We start from the raw sequence: 15,280 nt of genomic DNA, 5'->3' as shown, positions 1-15,280 counted from the left end.
ACTCCACAACTTCTTGTGGGTCAAGCCCCTTGGCTGCCCCTTCCGTTTAGTTAGCTGTGATGATAAATTGGGGGGCTGCCTCCTTTCCAGTGATTCAACACCATCACCTGGAATCTGTTGCTTTGGGGTATCCTCATTCCCATTGCCCTCAGTAAGCCTGGTTCTGTGACCTGTTTCCTAGAATCAACCCTAGACTGCGGCAGAAAGCCAGCACTACATGTCTAGTGATGCCAGCCCCCATCCTATCAGGACATTTCTAATGGCCTTGGTGAATGGTGTGTTCCCTTAGTCCTTCCATTGGCCAGAATCTCTAATGTGTCTTTTCTCTTCATCCAGTATATCCTACCCAACACGCCTCACACCCTGAGCTGTTTAATTCCACTATCCTCCTGTGGCATGTCAGGCATTACCACTTTGGTCATCACGGGCTAATATTTTCTCCAGCTTTCTAAGACTTACCTAGCAGCAGGTTTGCCCATAGCCAGGGGTTCTCGCCAGGGCGTTAAATCCCATGACCCTGAAGAGTACCCCCAAGTAAATGAACTTCTGCGTATCTTTTCATATGTTCTGTACTCCTCCATCAAGCACCCCCAAAATCCAGTCCCATGGGTCCCGCCCTAACTCCTGTGGCTACATGCTAACTCATTCTTACAGCTCCACTGGGGTTTGCCTTTCTCTTTCTTTATCAGACGCATCACTTCCTAAACTGAGAATTAAATCTAGTTATTGATCTGGCAGTCGGGACAGGTCTGGAGGCAAAGTGTTGAGGAAGACACCTGTTCTCTTGCAGTAGGGAGGCCTATGCTCCATCTTCTCCCAGGAGGGCGTTCTGGCTTTTATTAGGGACAGGTGAGCCGTGTCCGTAGGCTTGGAGGAGTCAGGGGCACCTTTGGGGCATCCATCCAGATGACTCCCTCTTACGCTTAAGAGTTCATGTCTTTCCTGCCAGAGCACAGTGATCAAACTGGACGAAGCATTCGACGCTCTTTGAAGCTTGGTGATTATAAATATTAGAACCCCAGTGTGTCCACTCTCCCGCAGGAGCTACCAAAGGGGACCACTGTCTTTCATATGTAGTTTTTGTCTGTTAATTGCTCTTTGTTTCTCCTTCTCCCTCAGTAGGGATTCAGTTCAGCTCAGTAACCAGCTCTTTCCGTTGTCCTTAAATGTGTTACTCCCCCACAGTGTCCCAAGGCCTGAATCATCACCCCAGCCAGGCATTCTCCCCCACCAGGATGTTCCTTGAAGTAAGCCCCTGTGGACTTTTCAGCAATTGGATTGCCGCCTTATGCCAGGAATCATCCGTGCCCCAAATACCATTTGGAGTGGAGCGTTCCTTGCCGGCCAGTGTGGTGAGCCATGCAGAGCCCACACCCTGCCTCACCACCTCTTCTTGTTGATCAGTCCTGGTACCAGTTGTGTGGGTTGGTTCTCTAAGAGGCAGAAAGCAAGCAGAGTTAGAAGTGTAAAACAAATGGTTGGTGATAAGGCCTGTGAATGGGGGAGGGGGCTCAGAGTAGGCAGGGAGAGCCTGGGGCTACGCTGCAGGTCTGGCACTGAAAGGCAAGGGGAAACAAAGATTGAGTAGGATGCGACTTACCTGGGTGGGACCTGGATGAGAGCCTCAGCCTGGCACAGCCCTCGGGATCTTTTGGCCAGCCTGGTAGGGAGCATTAGGGCAAATACTGCCTACAGAGAAACCCTACACTGGGTAGAAATGGCTAGATCCCATACCCTCATGGGCCGAAGGCTGGCTGGGAAGACCATAGCTTCAATTCAGATGCCAGAATCAGGTCATTTTGGGGTAGGCTTCAGAGGGTCCACTCATATCCCCAAATTAAGCAAGAATCAATATGTGTGTATTTTCCTAGGACCAGTAGCTTTTCCCTAAGTTCTCAAAGGATTTTTGATGCCCAGAAGCTGATGTGACTATTGTTAATCAAGCTTCACTTGATCACACCAATATCTCTCCTGGCCCCTTTCCTACGCCCCCTTTCTAAGTATGGGTTGTGTCCTTGTGCACCAGCCACCCTGGCTTTTTTTGTGCTCCTCAAGCACGCTAAGCTCATTCCCACTCAGAGCCTTTGCATTAGCTGTTTCCCCCGCATTCTTCAGATGCTCCCATGGCGCTTTACGTCGAGCTCAGTGGACATGTTACCTTCTCAAGGAGGCTTGCACTCCACAAACTACACTTCCTTCCACAGTCACTCTGCCGCACTTCTCCATTTCATCTCTAGCATGGCACTCTGGCCCTCTGATTTTCCCTCTTTGTTGGTTATGTCTTTGCCCAGTGGTATGGAAACCCCATGAAAAGAGGAAGCATTCAGTCTTGCTCACCAAGTTATTCCTGTTTCCTAGAATGTGCTCAACACATAGGAGACACTCAACAGATTTTTCTAGATTGAAGAATAATTGTTTGTCTTCTCTACCCATCAGAAAATATTATCCTGGATTCCTCTCATACATCTCCCTATCACTCCTTCATAGCACCATAAGATAGAGATACCCTTATCAACAATTCAGACATACGAAAAACTTTCAGAAGATAACAGGTATCTGTGGATTCTCCTCAAAGATAAACCGATTTTAACATTGTGCTTTAATTTCTTCAGATTTTTCCTTGGCTTCCTTTATTTTTTAGCTAAAATTGTGTACCCCATATTTTGTGACGCCCTTCGTTTTCAACTTTTTTTGAAGGTAGCGTATGTCACTACTCTTGTATGTTCTAACAGTTTAATGATAGGCATTTGCATTCCTAAAAAATATATGCTGTTTTTATGTGTTCTGAGATTTTACATAAGTGCTTGCCTGCCAGATGCATCGCCTGGTGATTCAGCCCTGGGTATTAAACATTGTTGTTGCGTCACAGAATTAAATAACACTGAAGCCACCACACTTGTGGGACTTATTGCTAGACAAGGTCATAAAATGTCCTATTGTTTAAGCTGTGTGCATTGGGTTTGTTGTTCTGTGCAGCTAAACACCTCTGTGATCATCTCATTCTGGGGACATGTTTCACTGGAGCTCACTCGCGCTGGCTAGCAGGTGTACCGGGATACAGATGGATTGCCCAATTCTGAAACTTCTTGTATTTGTAACTGACTGCTGTGTAACAAATTCAGCAGCGTAAGACTCCACGATTTATGATCTCATCCGGTGTCTGAGGCTCATGAGTCTGGGAGCTGCCCAGCTTGGGGGGAGGGTGTTCTGGCAAGGAGGGCTGTCCTGAGGTTGCCATCGAGTTGCCTGCTGGGGCTGTAGCCATTGGGAGGGCTGAACAGTCTGCTTCCAAGCTCATTCACACCACTGTTGCCTGAGAGTTTCAGTTCCTTCGCACGTAAGACTCTCTGGAGGGCTGCTCGCACAACACGACAGCTGGCTTCTCCCAGAGCAAGTGATTAGGGAGCAAGAACCGGGGGTGCTCCTCCAGCACACCCCCATGCACACCCCCATATCCACGTGGTCATGAGCTGGAAGTCACCTCTGACAGCTCTCTCACCGTTATTCCCACATACATGAGAATCACCGATCCTATCTGGTCGACTTCCACAGCGCCTCTCATGTCTGCCACTGGTGCAGGATGTAGGCAGAGAGAGCTGAGTCTGATGTGCAAATCTGACACAGTCACTGGTCCTCGAACTGGTTCCCATCACCCTGAGAATAAAGTTCATGGTTTTCAAGGCCAGCCTACATCTCTAGCCTCTGTATTACGGGCTCCTCTTCAGCCCTTGTCCTCTCCTCTTCCTACACTCCATTTTTCTTTAGGTCTGAAGCTCCATGTCATGCCCTTAGGGAAACATTTCTGACCCTCTACCCCTGCCAGTTACATGCTTCTAGAATGTTCCTTCCTCACACCTGTTGCTCTTCACATTTGCTCAGTGTCCCATTGCTTTCTGGTCTATAAATCCACAAGGTGAGGCCCCACACAAGTTTTATTCAGAACTGTATTCAAGGACCTGAAGTGAGGATGGATACATAGCAGACATGCAGTAAATTGAACTGAGTAAGTGAGCAAATGATTTTTATCTGGTTAAGTATTTGTGCTTCCTTCTTGGCTTCCTTCGGTGGAAGAAGTCAAGTTGCTTTACATGCAAATTCCACTTATCCCATTGAAAAATGTAGCAAGACTGAACTAGACACTCAATGCAAGGGACCCTCCTTCCTAGGTTTCTATGGGTCCCTTGACAAAGACTGTCTCCTTAACCAAACTTGAGTCAGGCTTCTCTAAGCTCCCCCTCCTTTTTTTTCCCCACTAGACCCCATCTTGAGTCTTATCCTCAAGAGCAAGAATCCCAATTTAGTGAGAATCTCCCATCATCAGTAGCTGATCAGCCTGGCCTGCTTTCAGCAAGAATCCTGTCAAATCGTTTTGTCAAAATCTTCCCCTTCCTCCTCAGTTTCCTTTTGGTAATTCTTCCTCAGCTGATCCCTACCCTGTTCCTTAGCTCTATTTCCAGACTTTTCCTTGTTGTTAACCCTGATCTCTCCCTACTTCAAGGCTCCATTGCACTGGTCTCTTGAGTAAAGTCTTCCTCACTGTCTTTAAACAACTGTCAGGATACATTTTTCTTTAACGCCTGCCCCGGGTCCATTCAGGACAGGCCTCTCAACTTGTCTTCAAACAAGAGCACACGCTGTCCCTTGACCTCCAACGAGCAGCATAAATGTACAAGGCAATCTATTTTTCAGACATGAATTTGTTTCAAATTAATTTAGGACCATAACCTGACGAGACCTAAAGAAAATGGTAGCTGTTTAATTTCAGTTGAACATCTGAAGGGAGGATTTTTTGAAGGCTCTTAAGATTTGATGTCCATACATAGTTAAAATAGTCCACAGTGATTGAACTACCATTATGTATGCCAGCCTCTTTTAATCTTCTCACCAAAATGATAAGGTAGCTATTACCTCCTTTTTCACAGATGAGAGAAAACTACAGCTCTGAGGGGCTGGAGAACTTGCCCAAGTTCCTCTAGCCAGTAGTAGTAGAGTCTTGATGCATACTGGGGTCTGGTGACTACACTGCCTTTTTTGTGTCACGGTACCCTGCCCTGTGGCCTTCCCTTGGAGTTATTCTACTTTTGTTCCCTTCTTCACTCAGAATGGCTCAACTTTACATAATTTTTGAGCCAGCCACTTGGACTGTGGTCAGAGTGCATTTTTTTTTTTTAAAGATTTATTTACTTATTTTTAGAGACAGAGAGTGCACATGGCGGGAGGGGCAGGGGGAGAGAATCCGGAAGCTGACTCCCCTCTGAACGCAGAGCCAGATGCCCGGGACTTGATCCCAGGACCCCAGAGATCATGACCTGAGCCGAAACCAGGAGTCCACCTCTTAACCGACTAAGCCACTCCAGCGCCCCTGTGGTCAGAATTTGTGCCAGTTTTCTTTATAAAGCTTTGCCGTTCAGTTGCATAGGCAACAACTTTTTTTTTTTTTTTTAATTGCTTTATAAACACACATATGGAAGTCAAGAAGAGGTTTCCCCAAGTGATTCAGGAGCACTTTGATTCTGAAGGAGGGAAGCTCCCCAGCTTTCTGCAAGGAGCATGAAGAATGACCTAGAGCAGGAAGAATGTGGCCAGAGAGAGAACTGCAGATAAACCGACCCCCTAGGGAGCCTGGCTCTCCCTGGGCAACAGTGGAGCCGGGCCAGACCTGGAGACAGAGCGTCATTGCTCCTCGTGTAGGTGAATAGCCGGGGTTCATTAGCGCTGGAGACTTCCATGGTGGACAAGTTCTAGCAGGCTACGGGGGATGGGCCCTTTGTCTTTCCTGCAGACCTACCTTTCTCCGTTTCAGGTCCTGGTTGACTTGAATTTTTGTGTTTTGCACAGCTGATGAAAACTAAACTTAATTACCCGTTAGGCTGAGTTGTTTCTATCAGGTTTGCTGACCAGTCTGCCCCAATGGCAGACTGGGGCGCTGTTGGTGCGCACAAGACAGCCTTCCCTGCTGTTTCCTCCTGTGTGCTCACAGGCGAGCAGCCTCCCGGGTGGGACAGAAGAACGGACAGGTTTTGCTGGAGTGCCTCATCCTTTTGAGTGAAAATGAGTGGGTATTGTGACTTGTCGTGAAATGGGTGACTTCATCTACTACAGCCAGCTGTTGATTTCTGAGTGCTGATGGTAAGCAGAGAATTCTTAATTCCAGGTATCATCCCCTACTTCTCAGCACGGCACTTTGCCCTTTTCACCCACAGCTTTCTGGTGATTTATTTCTGCCAGAGGTGGGGGTCCAAGAGAAGGGCAGGAGGGGGAGCAAAGGGTAATAAAAATGGCCAACATTTACTGAGTACTTGGTGTGTTATAGGCACTGTTCTGAGTGCTTGACTCCAACCCGCTGGGGGCAGGCTCCATTATTCTTCCCACTTAACAGATGAGGAAACTGAGGCCATCATGGGTGAGATTACCTGCCCAGGTGTACATGGTTAGTAAGTGCTCCAGCTCCATTCATCAGGAGCCTGTGCAGTCCAAAGCAAGTGCGTTTAAGGCAGAAATGGTGGGGCAAAGTCAGGGGGAGGGCCAGTCCTTCAAATATCCACTGTGCAGTTTGTAACCTAAACATAACCACCGTGCATACAAAGCCACTTTCCCCAAACCCAATGAATATTTTGTCAACTTCTCAATGTCAACTTATGAACACCAGTGATTGAAAATAAGTTGGGAGTTTGCAGATCCTTTTGAGACTTTGAAGAAGGCTATGGCTCTCTCTTACTCCAAAAACAATGCATGCAGGATTTTGTGTATAATTTGCGGAGGTTTAAAAACCCTCCAAAAACTCCCTCCCAAGAGACCCCATGCGATCCAGGTTAAGAACCTCTGATTTAGAACAATACTCAACTCTATCGATATGAGAAATTGAGTTGATTATAATGGGAAGAGAGGAGACTAAACTTGTGTAGGAAAATCGAAGTTTGTGTAGGGCCATTTGGCCTCGGGCAAACTCCTGACTTTCCTGTGTTGTAGTCATGACCTCCCTCTCCCTCTGTGAGCCTGGGTTTATTGTGAAGTTCAACAAGGTAATATTGGATCAGGGCTTTGTGTTCCCCAGAGAAATATGTTCTGCTTCTTTCTGAGAATTCCTTTCGAGACTCGGTAGCCCTAGGAAAATTCGTAAACCCAAATTAGACAGCAAATGAGCAGGGAACAATTATACTACTGTGGGCATCCCAGAAAGAGGAGTGAGGGGCTGTTTCCAGGTTCCTAAGCCTGGAGGAACAAAGACCTGGCGCTGGGGACTTCTTTACGTTTATCACCTAGAGTCCCAGCCTGGTGGGGTATGGTTGCTGTAGGAATGAGGCTGCTGGGTGATCTGTTTTGATAAGTGGCTGAGTATGTGTGTGTGGGAGGGTGGGGGTGCTGGGGGGGATGGAGATGAGGGAAGAAGGAAGTGGTAATGTCAGCTGATGGGAGGAACAGACTCCTGAGAGGCTCTAAGGCCTCAGTATTTGGAAATTAAGTCACCACATCCCCAGGCCCATCACCAAAGGACTAGGGCTGTTTGGCCAGCAATGAAATGAACCTCCCCTCGGGACGCCTGGGTGGCTCAGTTGGTTAAGCAGTTGCCTTCGGCTCAGGTCATGATCACAGCGTCCTGGGATCGAGTCCCACATCGGGCTCCTTGCTCAGCAGGGAGCCTGCTCCTCCTTCTGCCTCTGCCTGCCATTCTGTCTGTCTGTGCTCGCTCTCTCCCCCTCTCTCTCTCTAATAAATAAATAAAATCTTAAAAAATAAAATAAAATAAAATGAACCTCCCCTCTTCTCACCTCTGACCTCCACCCCGCAGATATGTTGCCCTTTGGTATTTTCCTGCCTTTTAGAAGCTATTCTTTGTGCTAATTTTAATCAGTTTTCACCTGGATAGGGAAGTTGAGGGTGAGGAAGAAGGCCCGTGTCAGGCCATAGCGTCAGACTCAGGCCCATAATATAATAATATTTATTGAGCATTTAGTATGAGTTAGGCAGTGTGCTAAGGGCCCTATTATGTACATAGTCTCCTTAAATTCTCCTGTCTCAAAGTTTGACGATTATTTCCATTTTACAGATGAGAAAACTGAGATTGAGAGCCTTAGTTAGCTTGGTTTAGGTCATTATATTGGGAAAAAACAAAACAAAAAACAAAAAACAGACCAAAAAACCACCCCCAGCCCCTGTCCTTCTTTCTCCTGGCGTATCCCATACTCTCCTATTTCTACCCCACTCACTTCGGACACTTCTGATATGTGTGATTCCCCACCCCCCCCAGCAAGTCTTTAACGCCAGCTGGGTGTCCTACAGTTGTACTCAATTCTGACAGTTCCTGGAGAGGATGTCACATCCCACAGGTCAAGGGCTCCGTCCTACAAGACTGTCCCACTTCAGACACCAACTTCAAGTACGAGGTCCTCAAGTTACCCACTTGGCTACAATGCAGAGGGTCCCGTGACATCCTCCCCCTTGGATTCAGTGACTTGCTTGAAGGGCTCACAGAGCTCAGGGATTCTCTTACACTTGCCAGTTCATTAAAGGAGGTGAGGAAGGATACAAATAAAGAGCCAGATGAAGAGATACGTAGGGGAGGTCTGACAGTCCCACGCTTCTACCCCCATGGAGTTGGGCTACATCATCCCACTGATACATGGAACGTGGAAGCTCTCCAAACCTTATACTATTGGGATTTTTAGGGAGGCTTCCTCACTGGAGACATTACTCACCATTAATTCCATTTTTAGCCTTGCTCCCTTCTCAAGAGAATGGGGGCGGGGGTAGGGCTAAAAATTCCAAGCTTCTAATGACTTGGACTTTCTATTGACCAGCCCCAACCAGGAGCCCACCTGGAGTCACCTCATTAGGACAAAGACACTTGTATCACCCGGGAAGTAGAAGGGTGTCAGGAGCTCAGTGCCAGGAACTGGAGGCAGAGACCAGCATATATCTTCTCTGATCTCACAGTCATAGAGTCAGAAAGTGGTGAATCGCAGCTTTGAATACCGGTCCTTGATGGCCGAGTTCTAGCTCACAGTCACTTCGCTGAGACGGTTGAGATTCAGGAATTTCTTTCTGAGAGGAGCACCTGTGCCAGGCCCCTGCCTATCCAGTCTGTCCTGAGCCCTGGCGGTTCTACCTTCCCTAAGTCTCTCCCACTCCACTGTTTTCCCCTTCCACTCCATTGCTTACTGTTCAGGCTGCTGTCAACGGTCTCAGGGGTGCTCTTGGTGCCAGCCTTGGCCTCCTCCATTCCCCGGTCTGGATGCCAACGTGACTTTTCTTCCTAGATCTTTGCTTCGGGCCCAGAACGAGCTGCTCCTAGACTACCAGAGCCCCTCATTCCAAGACAGAGTAAAACCCAGTGTAACCACTTGTTTCCTCTTTTCCTGCCCTCTGCCACATGCAAACTGTACATATTATCTATCCTCTTGCGTTGGCTTTTGTTCTGATACTTACCTTCTTCTCAAAGCTGTTTAAAATGCGTTTTAATGGTACACGCTGCCATGGATCCTTTGGGAACAAGAATACACATAAAATTGTAATATACACAGGTAAATACTCATCATTTCCCAGCGGCACTGGCCCAATTCAGTCCTTCCTCCTAGAAAGGCCTCCTCACACCCTTCCCTGGATTGAGATCTCCTCTCTCAGGCTCCACGTGAAGCTTCCCCAGTGTAGGTAAATTTCCCACTGCCCCAGGCCTGAATATCATCCACTTCTCCCAACTTTTGTTCTTCATCGGACAGTACAAACTGGGACCAAGCATGGCCTGAAACCCTGGCACTTCCCTGAGTTCGACCTGGCTGTGAACTCTGCTCTGGCGCTTCCTGCTGAGGGACCTTGAGCAAGTCACTTCATCTCTGAGTCTGTTTCAGTGTGGAAAATACCATCACTGAACGTGTACCTGTGATTAAATGCCATAGTCACAGCATCCTAAGACGTGGTAGAGACTGGTGGCTAGGACGATAGACCTTAGATCTGGATTCAAACCCTGGCTCTACTACTTACTTACACGGAGACGGTGGATGAACTATTGAAAGCTCAGTGACTCCGTTTCCCTATCTGTAAAATGGAGATGATAGCGGTTTATTATGAGGACTAAATGAGTTGATGCATGTAAGATATCTAAATGCCTAGCACGGAGAAACTGATTTTAAAAAATTGGCTATTATCTTGTAAAGCATCCTTTCTTGTTATTCAAGATTCCATTTGCTGTCCCTATGCCTAGATGGTCACAACAGAGGCAGTGTCTTATGTGTTCTTTTATCCCTAATACTCTGCTTGGCATGTGCACAGGATCTATTTATGCTGCTGACCACACCATGATGGGCATCACGGGAAGATGCCTACAGATGCAAAGAGGAGGGTTTCCAAATTGTGCTCACCTGGATTAGATGCTTGAGGTGGAAGGAGTGGAGGGTTAGTTCCCTCCTCCTCCCCACTCCAGCCCCGCCCACCCAAGCGTGACCTTAAGAGCCTCAGAGTGCCATCCCAGGCAGGACTCCTCTGGGTGGGGGTGGGGCTGGGTTTCCGGCCTCACCTGAGCGGCGCCACAGCCCCGCCTACCTCTGCCCCCAGCCAAGGTACTGTCCGCTCCCCCTGTCCCAGCGGGCTGGCCTCCTGCCCCAGGCGTCCCTTCCAGCCGCAGCCCGGGGCCTCCCCGCGTGGCCACACCTCCCGGGCCCCGCAAGGGTTAAGGCGGCAGAGAGGAGAGGTTTTGGGCTGACGTCGCTCTGGCTGAAGGTGGTTCCCCTCCGATGAGGATGGGAGAGCCTGGCGAGCTGAAACCCGAGCTCCCGCTCAGCTGGGGCTTGGGGAGCTCCGTGTAAGAGCCGCCTGCCCCCGGCCTCCCGCGGTCCCTCCGGGTCTCCGGTCCCTCCGCAGCAGTCGCTCATCGGGGCACCGGCTCTGGAACGATGGAGCTGGGCTGCTGGACGCAGTTGGGGCTCACTTTTCTGCAGCTCCTTCTCATCTCATCCTTGCCTAGAGGTACCGTGAGTAGCGTTTAGGGCCCCCTGGGAGGGGGCTCTATTTCTCTCCTGGGTCCGGTGGGGAGCATGCCTGGGGCGCCCCAAGGGATGGCGCTGGGCGGGGGGCGGGGGTGGGGGGACCTCCAGCTCTTCTTCTAGTCCAGTCTAATCTTGGGGGCTTGGCTGAGGGTGCTGGAGCCTCTGACCTCCCCGAGAATGTGACACCGTTCTATCATCCCAACTTGGGGGACAGAACTGCCTCAGGAAGGGGTACCAGCTCCAGCTTACTTTGCTGGTTTTCGTTTTATCTTCGGAAAGCACAGACGGACCTCTGGGAATCTATCCCATCTGACTCACCCACTCTGGCTGACAAAAGGGAGAAGTTTCCCCCTGGAAGGAGCCCCCCCAGAGGTGAAGCGGGGAGGAGAGAAACCAATCAAAAACAAGGCTGGCAGCAAGGGGGTCCCTCCCAGTAAAGGTTGCTTGGTGAAACGCTGCTTGTCACGCCCTTCAGGACAGAGCCCAGCACGGGAGATTGACCGGCTCAGCACATATGCACTTCCTTCCCATAAGAATGAGAAAGAAGAAGAGAAAGCTGAGGTTAAAAGTGCAAGTCGTTTCTGGGGACACACAGAGTTTGTTTAGAAAGAGCTCTGGCTTGTGTGTTTTTCACTATCATTTTCTGAGCCGCAAACCCCATGTCGGATGGGCTCCCTGGGTGAGTGAGGCTGAAATGCAACCAGGGCTTTTGGGGGCCTCTTGGCTCAAGGAGGGGATGGGAGGCTGGTCTTGTCAAGGCTCGCTGGCAGGCAAGAAAGCAGGGACTTCTTAAGAGCATCTGTCCTTGTGGGGTTGCCTCCGGGCAAGGGGTTAGGAGGTGGGTAGGACCTCATCAGGGAAGGACAGGCTGACACGTGCAGGTGTGACAAAACAGAGCAGCTTTGGTAGGAGCAGGGAGCCTGTGAGCATTTGCTATTCGACTTTTGGCCGGTTACTCATCACCTGTGTTCTAGAGAGGGACGTGCTGTGTGGCTGCAAGTAGCTGGTGCGCGTCCCAGAATGAAACCGGGTCAAAGGGGGTGGCGAGGACCTAAAATCAGTAGACTGCTCTATGGATGGGAGCCTCGGCCATAGGCACAGCCCTTCATGATGAACTAAATTTAAGCCAAGATAAATGGGGGTGTGTGTGTGCAAAACCCGACAAACCCATTTCGGTCAATACTTTCCGTGTACCTATAGCCCGCCGGCCCCAGGTGGAATCTTCTCCCTCGCCAGCTGGAGGGGTTGCGTTTGAATTTTGCCTGCACGGTGTCTAGAGCAGCCCACAGACAATAAATAATGAAGGAAGAAGGAGGCCACGAGGGGCTTGATAATCCATAAACCTAGATGCTCACCTCGGGGTAGGTTGAGGACTTTGCATTAGGAAAGTTCTTCCTGTTCCCATCTCTGCCTTCTGGAGCCAAGCCTCCCGGGCATGGTGGCCCGAGCCCAAGTCCAGGGGAGGCTGGTTCCTTCCCAGAGCACCAGAGCTCTGAGGACTAGTTTTCTCCTGGCTACAACAACGCTTCCCTGCTTACCCCCCGCCTTTTTTTTTTTTCTTTTTAGTTTAGTTTAGTTTTTTTTTTGTAAGGTGGCAGGTGAGATGACTCAGATCCATACAAGTTAAAGAAAAAAGCTCACCTGCCCAGGATCTGGAAAAAAACCTTTACTCCTAACCCCAGAATCTCTTGTACCTTTTGCTATGGAAAAGCTTCAGGAAGGGTGACTGGTTTCTTGGCAGTCAGGCTGCTGACCGAACTGGGGAGCAACTTCCAGCAAATTCACGTGTCTATTTTTTTTTTTTTTAAGATTTTATTTATTTAGTTGACAGATCACAAGTAGGCAGAAAGGCAGGCAGAGAGAGAGGGGGAAGCAGGCTCCCTGATGAGCAGAGAGCCTGATGTGGGGCTCGATGTGGGGCTCGATCCCAGGACCCTGAGATCATGACCTGAGCCCAAGGCTGAGGCTTAACCCACTGAGCCACCCAGGTGCCCCAACTTCACGTATCTAGTGAGGAGAGGTCGGTTGTTTTAAGTTCACCCTTGGAGGGGGAGACGGAGGAATAGAAGTGGAGAAGGAAAACAATTCCTCAAATAGTGAGTGAGTCCACTCCCGGCTGGAATGCCGAATCTGGCCGGCTCTAGAAAAAGCCCGAAAGCAGATTTCGTCTCCTTACTTTTCTCGAGAGGGTTCGCTGAGACGTAAACATCCGTAAACATCCGCTGGGATGGCACGGGAGGTTGTTGCTCACAGACATGGGACTCCTGTTGGAGGGTGAGAATGCAAACTCGAGGCCAAGTGATAACCCGGCATAAACAGCATGTGGGGGAGAAACCCGACTCCACTGACTTCACCAATAGCAGGAGCTCTGCCAGCAGGATCCTGCCGAAGAGGAAAAACTCATTTAAAATATGTGGCTCTGGGGAACGAAACCGTAATATGGATAATTTTGCAAGTGTTGCTTCCAACAGACATTAGCTTGCGGCGAAAGAACCTAAAGGCAACCAGGGAAGATAATTTGAAGCCCAGATATTCAGTGGGCAGGAGCAGCCAGCTGAGAAAGGGGGTGTGGAAAGAAAGGGGGGGGGAGGAGTGGAGTGGCAAGAAAAAAATTCGAGGTTGGTTGATAATGGCATGTGTTAGCAAATTCCAAGGAGAGAGTTATGAAAACTGGGCCATCTTGGCTAGGGTGGATTTTTGTGGGAACCATGAAGACCGTGTTCCCCTGATGTATACACTGAAAGCTCCGGCTTCTCTACCAGGAAAATAATTTGATGGTGGCATCGTGGATTTTTGGAGCCGGGAGTGACTTTGGAGATCATTTAATTGGAGTACCTTAATTTCAGAGGACTCTGAGCTGGAACATATCTGGCCCAGTCTGAGCCAAATGCTGTACGTAGACATTCATGAATTCTCAGACCACACTAATAAGGTAGAGCTGTTATTATCTTCATTTTAGAAATGGGGTTTAGAGCGGTTCTGTGACCTATTCAAGGATACACAGGCACGGTTTCTCAAAAAATTAAACATTTGACCTAGCAATTCTGCTTCTGGGTATATACACCAAAGAACTGAAAGCAGGAACTCAAACAGGTATTTCGTACACCAATGTCCTTTGCAGCATTATTCCCAATAGCCGAAAAGGGGAAACAACCCAAAAATGTCCATCAGCGGATGAACAAAATGTATATACATATACAGAAATCTTAATCTGCCTTAAAAAAGAATAAAGTTCAGGCTACATGGACGCCTGGGTGGCTCAGTGGGTTAAAGCCTCTGCCTTCTGCTCAGGTCATGATCCCAGGGTCCTGGGACTGAGCCAGAAGCCTGCTTCCTCCTCTCTCTCTCTGCCTGCCTCTCTTCCTCCTTGTGATCTCTGTCTGTCAAATAGATAAATAAAATCTTTAAAAAAATGTAAAAAAAAAAAAGTTCAGGCTACAACAGGGATGAACTTCGAAGACATTATGCTAAGTGAAAGAAGCCAGACACAAAGGACAAATAAATACCATATGAGGTACCATATAAGGTACCGAGAGCAGTCAGATTCATCAAGAAAGTAGACTGTGGCCAGCAGGGGTGGGGGGAGGCAGGCTGGGGGACTGAGTGCTTAGCGGGTGTAGAGTTGCACTATGAGATGATGACAAAGTTCTGGAGATGAATATTGGTGTTGGTTACAAGGGCTACCGAATGGAAAGTGATTAAAATGGTAAATTTTACATACTTCTATTTTGCTGCAATAATGATTTAAAAAAAGAAAAAAAAAAAAAAAAGAATACACAGGCAGATGAGCCTGGGTAAGCCCAGACCGTCCAGTTCCTGACCTCAAGCTCACCTGGAAACAGGTTGACTTAAGCTCACGCATCTCACGGAGGGATTGATCATACCAATGCATAGGTCCACTTGGCACAGCTTCACAACACTGCGTGGTAGGGGACAGTCCTGGCTAACCCCAGTTTCGGGGGCACCATTGCTTGGTCTTGGGTGGCAGTGGCAAAGAGGGAGACTTATAGAGCTGAAGGTCTGGCAGTCTTTGGGTCAAAATGCCTGAAAAAGTATTTATTGGGACATCATGCTTAAAATGTTTGGAACCTGAAAGCTTTGAAGTGGGCTGGTCCTCTCTGTGGCAAGATGCCCCACCTTTTCAGCCCACACTTACCAGCCGCTCCCTATTGGCATTTGAGATTTTGACTGCCGTTCTTGAGAGGGTGGAGTAAAAAGGGCCAGTGAAAGCGAGAAGGTGGGGGGCTGAGTGCTGAATGGGGAGAAATGGGAGAGAGGATGAGTAGCTTGACAGGACTTTT

General features: G+C 48.8%; 1 protein-coding gene across 5 annotated transcripts in view; it reads left to right on the top strand.

The window, feature by feature from the left end:
• The window catches only part of PAMR1 (peptidase domain containing associated with muscle regeneration 1), a 150,483-nt gene that overhangs the window by 69,096 nt on the left and 66,107 nt on the right, over positions 1 to 15,280 (top strand). The window contains exon 1 of one of the 5 annotated variants that reach the window (XM_032357941.1): positions 10,519 to 10,959. The exons of 3 other annotated variants lie outside the window; for them this stretch is intronic. In XM_032357941.1, the coding sequence (XP_032213832.1) occupies positions 10,887 to 10,959 (73 nt within the window). In that variant the 5' untranslated portion in view covers positions 10,519 to 10,886. Of the gene's footprint in view, positions 1 to 10,518; positions 10,960 to 15,280 lie in introns of those variants that run through there. One more of the 5 variants, XM_032357939.1, reaches the window with a different exon arrangement.

The sequence above is a fragment of the Mustela erminea genome, chromosome 9 (assembly GCF_009829155.1).
Source record: "Mustela erminea isolate mMusErm1 chromosome 9, mMusErm1.Pri, whole genome shotgun sequence".
NCBI lineage: Eukaryota > Metazoa > Chordata > Mammalia > Carnivora > Mustelidae > Mustela > Mustela erminea.
Note: the sequence above shows the minus strand (reverse complement) of the source record. Positions and strands in the feature narration are given on the sequence as shown.